Below are 10,122 nucleotides of genomic sequence, written 5' to 3'. Positions count from 1 at the left end.
GATCCCTCGGAGGTGTTGGACTCAATTTTGAGTGGAGGGCTCTGTTGAGTCTCCTCGGCGACCTTTGGCACCAACGTGGCATTCAAGTGGCCTGCATCTGCGTCCGTGGGGGTACCTCAATCCAACCGACGCGTCCTCGAGGGAGTTTTGGGGGTTTGAGAGGTGGCGTTCTGGACACGAGGGAGGTCGATGCAGTGCTGACGGTGTGGGAAAAGGGAGGCGTTTGTGCCTGTGTGCCCCAAGAACGCAGCTGGAAAATGCCGTGGGGATAGATGGAGAGGTGGTGCACGGCTGTGTACGAAATCTGCACATGAAGCTGCTCAGCATTTGAGGCGCTCAGCACATCCGCCGTACGTCGGCAAGCGAATCTGCGACTGATGCCACGCTGCCTGCTCTTCTTCTCCACACCCAAGTCAGCCGGGTTTTTGGAAATCAGGTTGGGGAAGCAGTGCCTTTATCCTGCGAACCACGCGAGGGACAGGCAGCTCGTTTTTCCTTTTTGAGGCGCGAAGTCCTGCTGGATGGCACAACGGTGTGAAGGGGCTCTTCTTTGACACCTTGCAAGACCACCGCCTGCGGTTGGACAAAATTGTCACGCAACGACACTCACAGCCCTGTCTGAATTTGTGCTCTGGGTGTGCACAGCATCACATGAGGATCATTTTTGTCTTACCCTGCTCACTGCTGCTGCTCGACTAACACCTCCCTCGCATCCTGCCTTTTATTCCCTCTCACAGTATCATTTCCAAAGCCCAACCGCCATTACCAACCACAGCCTCCTCCTCCACTTTCCACAATGCCGAATCTCTGCGTCTCCTGCACCTTCAACCCACCGACCATCACGCTGCTCGGCTCCACCATCCGCGAAGACACCGTGCGCGCGATGGAAACGGAAATCCCTCTTGCGACGTCCACCGCTGTGAATCCTAGCAAGGATCCTGCCAAATTCATCTTCCTCTCGAACCCTGATCACTGGCGTATGGAACTTCATCAGCACTTCTGTGACGAGCTCCACAAGTCTTCTGTTTTCCTTGTGATTATCCAGTCCCTCGAGCAGGAGGGCTGGCGTCTTCGCGCCTCGAACAGCGTCCAAAACACTGAAAATGATACCGACACGGCGAAGCTCTTCTTTGTTCGCGCGTAAGCCTCATGTACGATCATCGCGCCTTTTTATTTCGACTTGATTTTTTTTTTTGGGGGGGCAGTCATGCCCTCACCGATGTACAGAAACAACAACAACGAAAAAGAAGGACTTTTCAGTACTCTGAACAGCATCCAACAGCTCAGTGATGGAGGTGAAAAAAGCCTGACTGGTAGCGGGGGACCCCACACAAGTGTGTAGTGCTGCATTTCGTGATGTTTTCGTTTCTACTTTTGCTTTTCGATGTGTTTACCACAGAGCAGCTGGTATGAGCACTACTCAATATTGTGCTGTCTTACGCAAGTTCTGGTCTATAAAACCGAGGGCAACATGCTTTGTCCACATAGTTTGCGTGGCCACGCACGCGCTAGGTGCGGGGCGTTTGCGTCATAGTCATTCGTGTTGCGCTGAGATAGTTGTTGTTCGAGCTATTTTCCTGCTCTTTCCTGTTTGGCGAAACTTTGTCCACTGTCCCTGACCACCATTCTCCTGCCCTGTTTTTCATCTCGACTGCCAGTGCGTCTATTGCCTCACTTCCTTCCTCCTCTGGGTACAAACTAACTTGCAGAGCAAGCGCCATACTAGTGAGCTCGGTTCTGTTCACTTCTGAAAAATGCCCGCCACTGTCAAGCGCCCTCTATGGAGCCTGTTGCTCCCGCAGACCTACACGAGCCGCGTACACGCCTTGGCTTTTCATGCACCCACTATACTGTTCATGATCTCAGTCTGCGCTATCGTTTCCAAGCAGTCGCATTATCGCTCAAACCTCGCGGACGAGGACCCCAAGACGTATGACCGGATTGACCGCCGCGCCTACGTAGCCCTCCCTGATGGTCGTATGGCGTTGGTGTACCCTATTGTCGACACTCAGACGAGCCTTACCCGAACTGTCATGTCCTTCATGGATGCGGTGAACCCATTGCCGTAATCGAGCAGCAAGAAGTGCGTACCCACGCAAGAGTAGCAGCAGCCTATGCACTGCGTCTGAGCACTAAGATGGGACAGCTTTTGCGTAGAATAGCTGATTAGGACTCTCTTTCACCGATCGGAAACTTTATGGAGCGAAGAAGGTATCCGGCGCGCTTTCGCAGTGCACATGTTGTCTTTTCCCCTTAAAGGTTTACCTTCACGGCGTGAGGAGACGGGGAAGTTGAAGGGTGCTGGTGTCGCTTGCTTCTCTTGTTTCCCTCTTTCTAGTCGTGTGCGTGCGTGCGTGCTTCTTGTACCTCTTTTCGATCCCCCTAACCGAAGTCGCGATATGGCGGTCTTTGTTTTTGTTGTCTGCTCTCTTCGAAGCACCGCGTTGTCGTGGAATGTTCGAGCGCGAGCCGTTGGAGTTTGGCAGCAGTACTTATCTCCACCGCAAAGAGTTCCATTGCAGCACCGACATGCTTCCGCAGTGCTGGTTGTGGGATCCCTATGCTACCCTTTTTGCTACTGCTCCTCATCCACCGCATCGCCTGACTCTCTCTTGAGTTCCCATTGGGACATGGATTGCGGCCCATCACAGATTGCAGGTGTGATGTTGCGTGCTTTGTGTCATACTGAGAGGGATGCCCAAGTGCGAACACGTCACACTCAGCTGCTCCGTGCATATCTGATTTTTTAACTTCCAAAGGACATACCGGCAATCCAGGCAGTTCTACTGACGCGTCGACGACCGAGACGAAGCAATCAGTCGGCAGGACTACCATCTCTGCGGACCCACGGTAAAAGGAGAAGGTCACTCCCTCTGTGCTTTTGCTTCTTTTTTTCTTCTTCGGTTTTTGCGTGCGCTGTCGCCGAGGCGCTGGCGACATCTTGACGGCCAGCATGGATCTCAACATCGATCATATTCTGATGGCGGAGACAATTGATTTTCAAGCACTAACGAGAAGTTGCCGTCGCGGCTTACACGAAAGCGCGCGCCCTGCTTGCTGGAAAATTATAATGGGATTCTACTCGACATCCTCACGGCAATGGGCTGACATTGAAGCCGAACGACTCCAAGAGTACGTTGGGGTGTTAGAGGCCTGCGGTCTTGGACTCGATTCTTCCAAGCTCGAATCAAGCGAGGTATCACGCTTCATTGACGTGGACGTGCCTCGCACCATGCCCTCCTTGAACTTTTTCATTGCAGACGAGAACCGACCGGAGGTGAGCTACGAGGACACTACGGCAGGGACTGTGCATTTTACTCCCTCGCAGCATGCGCTGCGCAGAATACTGATAAGCACAGCAATGGTCAACAAGTCCCTCGGATACGTTCAAGGAATGAACGACTACGTGGGATACCTCCTTTACGCCTTTGCTGAAGGGAAGGCCTCGAATGTCACGGCCTCCGTCGAGGCGGGCACCTTCTTCTGTTTCCAAACGCTTCTTGCGTACCTTGGCGACGACTTCTGTCGCGCATTCGACTTTGACGCAGCGTGTGGGCTCACCAGTACTATGCGGCTGTTTGACAATGTCTTGCGGTTCTTCGATCCCTCGTTGTTTGAGCACCTCGAGCATCTGGGCATCACGGCGGAACACTATGCACTACGTTGGATCATCCTCTTGTTCATGCAAGAGTTCAACATGGCCGACGGGCTGCGTGTTTGGGACTTTCTTTTGTCATTTGGCGATGAGGTCAGAAACGCCGCCTTCTTTGTGGCGGCCGCAATGTGCCACCACGTGCGCAGCTCGATTTTGGCGGTCAACGTGATGGGTGACGCTTTACCGCTTCTTCAGGCGTATCCAGCCGGGGATGTGGACCTTTTTCTGCGTATAGCGCTGAAGTGGATTGTAAAGTTCGATTTCAACCTGCTACAAGAACTGAGACAACTGTCTCCCGAGAGTGTGCAGGCGCTGCGACGCAGCCACGGGCTAGAACAAGGGATGGATTTTGTGAAGATGATGCAGAGTTGGGTACCATCTATATTCTAGGCTGCTCACTACGTGTCAGTTGCGTAGTCCCATGTTGTTGAGTTTTTCTGTTCGTCTTTCCCCGTCACTGCTGACTGGACATCTTCTCACATGGTTGCTCAAAGTTTTCGATGTGAGGGACTTCCTCTCCTTTTCTGGTTCGCGTATGGAACTCCTCTCTCCTGAGAAAGATACCTGTCCTGCATGACGCTTCACTTTGGCCCTTGCGCATTCCGTACTTCACAGACTCCGCGTACCGAGTCCAAGTTGTATCGCACACGTCGCTGCCGAGAAAGCGGAAGACACTCCTTTTCCGGGAAGCGCTTTCAAAGGGGCGCCACCGCGCGGAAGGACCCCCCCCCCCCATCAACGAAAAAAAAAAGAAAAGCGGCATGCCGTTCCCTCCCCTTCCCTTCCTCCCCCCTCTCTCTTTCTGCATTTTAGCGACACGTGTGATGCTCAGGCGAAGCCGGCGGGCCCTCGTTCGAGAAAGAGTGCGTATTGGTGACTTTTCTCTTCTCGACATCTTGCGGCTTTTCCTTGCTGTAGGCTCGTGGCGGCCTTTTCGTGGTGGGCGTACGCACTACTTGTAACTGTGCGTCACCGCTACCACTGCGATTTGTAGCTTGCACATTTCTACGCACTCTGAACTTTGGAGTTGATCAAGGCCTGGTATACACTGCTTCAGAGTAGTAATAGCTGCAACGTAAACACCTCCAATACACCGAGGTCGAGATGTCGTCCTTGAAAAATGCGCCAAGTCTCAGCCCAGCATCACGCAAAGGCTTTTCATCGGCGACCATAGACTACCATGATGACTACATCGCCCCAGTGGAAACGGTGGAGGGCATGCACCACCCATCTGGGTCCACCAGCCGCCCAAAGAAGAAGAACAAGGCTCGTGACTCCAAAAAAAAGAAAAGAACAGAGGCGGCACCAGCTTCGGAGGAAGACGAGCACATATCCTCCGCCTCGTCTCTGAGGAAGGCCAACGACAGCAAAGCTCTCACTACGTCGGACAACTATGGCGAAGAATACGCCGACGATTTCGAGGACCTAGTAGATAGCGACGACTACATCCCTCCTGTCAACACGCCGCCACCCGCGGCAGCCCTGAGTCCCGTCGCCAAGCCAAAGGCGCTTATGGCTGACGTAGAGGCAGAGGAAAAACGACTCTATGCTACTGTGCAGGAGCAGCTCCGCCTGGAGAAGGAGGAAGTGATGCAGCGCATCGCCAAGTGGGAAATTGATCAGGCACGAAAGGAAAAGGAAATGCGTCAGCGCGAGGAAGAGCTCAAGCGGCAACTGGCTGCGCAGCAGCAGCGGGAGCAAGAGGCGCAGCGGCGCCTCAGCGACCTTGTGGAACAACAGGTCTCTCAACAGGTGGCAGCTGCAAGCACGGCAAGCAAGGTGACCATGACACCCATAAATACTGCAGCGCGCCGCGAGGCCGCGAAGGCGGGTGAGTGTGACGAACCTGAGGATGTGGAGGGAGCAGGGGCTGCGGTTTCCAAAGCGGAATTGCAGCGCCGCCGCCGCCGCGAACACGAGCGCGCTGTCGAACTGCGCCGCGCGGAGGAGGAGGAGGCGGCGCACGCGCTCTTTCATCGACTTGCGCAAGATGTACGCGAGGTGTTTCATGAGCTCAACCTCTCCGTCGTTGCGGCTGAGAAGGAGCGCCTCATCAAAGACGAGCGCTATCGCCGCGAGCGAGAGCTGCGTGACCGGCGCGAGGACATGGCACGCGGGGAGAAACTAGAAAAGGAGCTGAAGGAGCGTGAGGAGCGGGAAATGAAGTTTTGGGCCATGGTCGAGCAGCGGGACGAGAAGTTCCGCACCTTCCTGGAAGAGCGTATGAACAAGGATGAGGGGGAAAGAGAGGCGCGACTGAAGCGCGACCTCGAGGACCGTGCGACACGACTGCGTAATGAGCGGGAGCTGCGCGAGGAGATGGACAAGATGGACAAGGAGCGGCGTGCCAAGGCAGAGGCGGAGTCGCGACACCACGATGACCTCGTTCTCACAGCGCAGATAGAGGAGGTGAGCTCTCGATACCGTGCGCAACTGGAGGATGTGAGGCGGCAGATGGAGGCCGACAGCGTGCGCAAAGATGAGCTACAGAAGGCGGAGCTCAGCATGATGGCGAAGCGCCACGAGGTGGTGCTGGAGCACCTACAAAGGCAGCACGCGCAGCAACTCGCCACGATGGACGGGCATGTCGGCAACGCCAGCCGAATCGAGGCGCTGGTGGCAACCATGCAAGAAACCATGGAGGCTACGAAGACCATGAACGAGAAACTGTTGGCGGAGCGCCTGTCAGTGCTGCAGCAGAAGGAACGCCAGCTGGACGACCAGCAGGCCGTGCTGGATGCCATGGTGGCAGAGGTAAAAACGAGTCAGGAGACGATGGCGGCCGAGCGAGCCCGTGTGGCCGGCCTGTACGCCAAATTTGAGCTCGCTTTATCGTCCTTCAGCAAGAATAGCGAGGAGGACCGTCGCATATTTCGCGAGGCCCACGCCCACTACGACACCCTTCGCCAGCAAGCGGAGAAGGATCGTCGACTCATGCTAAGCGAGGTGGCACAGGAGCGCAGGATGCTTGAGCAGCAATTTGAAGAGTTCCTCGCGAAGAAGATGGAGGCCATGGCGGAGCTGCAAAGCGAGCGGATGGCGATTGCGCGAGAGCGGGCAGAGGCGTCCATGGTGCGGGAGCGACAAAATCGCGACGAGACCGATCTTCTCAAGGCTCTGCGCTCCCGTGAGGAGGAGTACAAGATGAAGCTAGAGTCCATTGAGTCTGACCGGGCCACAGCGTGTCACATGAAGGACGAACACAGGCGCCTGTGCGAAGCCGCGACCGCAGAGCGTCAGGCACTTGGGCAGGAGCGCGAGAAGTTTGAGTTGGAAAAGAAGGAGCTGCTAAGCCGCTTTGAAGCGATTCGCCGTCAGGCCGAGGACGCTGCGAGCTCCCAGGAGCGCTTGCGGATTCGGTTTATGGGGGATCGCCACGACGCCCATGACGGAAACGGAGGTGTTGCTGGGCTGTTGTGCGGGGAGTCGCTGGTGTGCAGCGCAGCGTCCCGCCTTCAAATGGATTTAGCACGGCAGCGTGCAGTTCTCCAGAACATCAGCTGACAATTCCTCTCCGTGTGCCTTTTCCTTCCCCTTGGGGAAAACGACAGCCTTTCGCATACCCCAATCACCGCATAAGGGCGCGCGGTGCACTGCGCCTCCAGCGCCCCACTTGGCTTTGAGTTATTGTGCCCCACAGCGTACCGAAGATACACCCACTCGTCTCATTTTGAAAAGTGATGGCGAGGCAGATGGTGATGACCCTGAGATGGGCTGATGGGGCAGCTAGAAGGTGGGAAGACGTGCTTACCTTCCTGCTTCCGCGAGTAGGTCAATACCCACATAGATGGCGTGCAAGAGGACTACTGGATTTGGCTTCTCTTTCTTCCACCCTTTCCTCCCCCCTGTGATGAGCAACATACACGGCTGTGGTCAAGAGGAGGGTGGGCGGAGAAGAGGGTAGGGCAAGGAGGATTGAGGTCAATCCAAGTGGTAGCCACGCGCCTCCGCTTGCTTCTATTGGACCTCTAAAGCGCGCCAATTTGCGTAGAACGACTTTCGAGAGGCGTTTGTGCATACATGTGCGTGTCTGTGCGTGCGCGCGTTGGCGTACGACTTTGCTGTGTGCTGCAGCACTGCGAAGGGGAAAGAAGTCTTGCGCGAGACAGTCAGCTGACGTACCTTTACTCTTTTCATACTTTTCGAGAGGCGAGCGGTGATGAAGTGGGGCGATGTCATCTCGTGCACGCCGTGTGTCCACCACGACCACTTGATAAGCGGTGTTTGGAGTGCCTCTCGACTCATTTCCCTTGAGGTGACAGAGGAGCCACTGTGCCGTCTTTCCCACGTCTTTCGCAAGGTGTCTTCTCGGTGCATCCTCTGGTATCGCCATGGCTTCGCATAGGCACCACTGCGCTCCTTATTGATGCTTCTCCCTGCATGTATGTATTTGGCTTTCTCACCCATTGCCGGCATGCGTACGTGTGCGTCTGCCCTTCTCTTCACCTGTTCTTGTTGTTTTTTTGTTTTTCTTCACACACGCGCCCCAAACGCATGAATGCGCGGAGTGCTGCTCAAGCGTCTTCACCTTGTTAGATTGCTCGCCTCTTTACAGTGCGCTGATCTCGTCTGTACTGTGAGTGTGTCTCCCTGTTTAGAGATGTAGAGCCCTTGCACAAGGCATTGCCGTAGAAGATGTTCTCCTTATCGCGTCGGTGGGCGAGTGGCAGGTCTATCGAGTTTGGCGGAAACGCGCGGCAGCTCATGCTAGCCGGTATCGAGCGCATTGCTACTGCTGTTGGAGTGACGCTCGGCCCCAAGGGCCGGAACGTGATCATCCGGCAACCGGATGGGGAGCCGAAGATTACCAAGGATGGCGTCACCGTAGCCCGATCGATTGAGTTCCACAACCAGTTTGAGGACGTCGGAGCGAAGCTGATCCGCCAGGTGGCCAACAAAACCAACGATGTGGCGGGTGACGGTACAACGACGGCGACCATTCTTGCCTGGAGCATCTTCGCCGAGGGCTACAAGAGTGTCACAACTGGTGCAAACCCGATGGACCTCAAGCGTGGCATCGACGCGGCTGTTGCCATTATCCTCGATGACCTAGCAGAGCAGACCCGCCCGCTCAAAGACCTCGCCATGCTTGAGAACGTAGCGACGATCAGCGCGAACGGGGAGCGACCCCTTGGCATTCTCATTGCACAGGCGGTCAAGGCGGTAGGTGTTAACGGCTTCATTTCTGTAGTGGATGGCAACACAACGACGACGGAATGGTCAAAGCAAGATGGATGGAGCATCGAGCATGGGTTTGTTTCCGGTGCCCTCATGACCGACAGTACCAACCTGCGCAGCAGGTTGGACAACCCACTAGTCTTTGTCACTGCACAGCCGCTGGAGGCGGTGCAGGATGTGGTGCGGCTGCTGGAGGAAGCGCGGGCGCAGCGTCGACCGCTGGTGTTGATTGGTCCCTCGTTTGGCAAGTCGGTGATGCAAACCGTTATCCTGAACCACGAGAGCGGGGTTGTTCAGTGCGGCGTGGTGCGTGTGCCAGAGTCGAAAGAGGACGAGTTGCACGATGTCGCCCTCTCCTGCCAGTGCAGCGTGGAGAAGGTCAGCTTCGTCAGCTACGTGGACGACGTGAAGTGCCTGCTGGGATCCGCGAAGTACATGGAGCAGACCATGGACAACACTGTCGTGTGCGGCACTGGTGACACGACAGCAGGTGTCCGGCTATTGCAGAGTCAGCTGGAGCGTCTCATGACCGAGGAGAGTCGCGAGGCCTTGCGGGAGCGTATTTCGAAGCTCAACAACACCTACGCTGTCATCCGTGTCGGTGGCCGCTCTGCAATCGAGGTGAACGAGTCGAAGGATCGAGTGGTGGACGCGCTGAATGCATCTCGCAGCGCGCTTGTCGAGGGCATCGTGGCTGGCGGTGGCGCCGCCCTTCTACATGCCTCAAAGAAACTCGATGAGTTGTTGCTCCATGACGAGGAGATGGGGCAGGACCGTCGCACCGGCATTCAAATTGTGCGCAATGCTATTCGCCTTCCTCTCAAGAAGATCAGTGAAAACGCAGGCGAGGAAGGCGCAGTGACGGTAGAGAACGTGGCTGAGTATCAAGAGGCGACCATGGGATACGATGCACAGAATAACACGTACGTGGACATGTTCGAGGCTGGGATTGTCGACCCGGTCCGCGTAGTGCGATCCTGCGTCGTCGATGCCGCCTCAGTTGCTGGACTGATGATTACGACGGAGGCGAGCGTCTGTGATTACCGTCCGATCCCCGACAAGCATCGCAAGTGATAGCCGCACTCCGCTGCCGAATCCGTTTTGTTCCCGTGTGGTTTGTGTTTTATTGCAGTAATTTGCCGTCTGTACGCACGACGAGGCTCGCTGGTGTTACGTGGTGACGCGCGAATCAAATCCAGTGTGGGACTCCAGGGGAAGGGCCTCTGGATTCCTCCGCCGCGTCCTGCCTTTTCCTCAGCGGCTTCTCTTGTTCTTTCATTGTTTAATGA

General features: G+C 55.8%; 5 protein-coding genes across 5 annotated transcripts; all 5 read left to right on the top strand.

Moving 5' to 3' along the window:
- Positions 1–796: 796 nt before the first annotated feature.
- On the top strand, positions 797–1,144 carry LPMP_302800 (hypothetical protein; the record flags this gene model as incomplete). Its single annotated transcript, XM_010703001.1, has 1 exon — positions 797–1,144. The coding sequence occupies one exon, from the start codon at positions 797–799 to the stop codon at positions 1,142–1,144; it is 348 nt and encodes a 115-aa protein (XP_010701303.1).
- Positions 1,145–1,754: 610 nt separating this feature from the next.
- Positions 1,755–2,069, top strand: LPMP_302790 (hypothetical protein; the record flags this gene model as incomplete). The annotated part of the gene is made up of 1 exon (XM_010703000.1): positions 1,755–2,069. One exon carries the CDS (start codon positions 1,755–1,757, stop codon positions 2,067–2,069), a length of 315 nt encoding a protein of 104 aa, XP_010701302.1.
- Positions 2,070–3,070: 1,001 nt separating this feature from the next.
- LPMP_302780 (GTPase activator-like protein) lies at positions 3,071–4,045 on the top strand (the record flags this gene model as incomplete). Its single annotated transcript, XM_010702999.1, has 1 exon — positions 3,071–4,045. One exon carries the CDS (start codon positions 3,071–3,073, stop codon positions 4,043–4,045), a length of 975 nt encoding a protein of 324 aa, XP_010701301.1.
- A 714-nt stretch (positions 4,046–4,759) lies between these two features.
- Positions 4,760–7,159, top strand: LPMP_302770 (hypothetical protein; the record flags this gene model as incomplete). The annotated part of the gene is made up of 1 exon (XM_010702998.1): positions 4,760–7,159. The coding sequence occupies one exon, from the start codon at positions 4,760–4,762 to the stop codon at positions 7,157–7,159; it is 2,400 nt and encodes a 799-aa protein (XP_010701300.1).
- A 1,131-nt stretch (positions 7,160–8,290) lies between these two features.
- LPMP_302760 (chaperonin HSP60/CNP60, putative) lies at positions 8,291–9,907 on the top strand (the record flags this gene model as incomplete). Its single annotated transcript, XM_010702997.1, has 1 exon — positions 8,291–9,907. One exon carries the CDS (start codon positions 8,291–8,293, stop codon positions 9,905–9,907), a length of 1,617 nt encoding a protein of 538 aa, XP_010701299.1.
- Positions 9,908–10,122: the final 215 nt, after the last annotated feature.

This window comes from Leishmania panamensis (genome assembly GCF_000755165.1).
Source record: "Leishmania panamensis strain MHOM/PA/94/PSC-1 chromosome 30 sequence".
Taxonomy (NCBI): domain Eukaryota; phylum Euglenozoa; class Kinetoplastea; order Trypanosomatida; family Trypanosomatidae; genus Leishmania; species Leishmania panamensis.
Note: the sequence above shows the minus strand (reverse complement) of the source record. Positions and strands in the feature narration are given on the sequence as shown.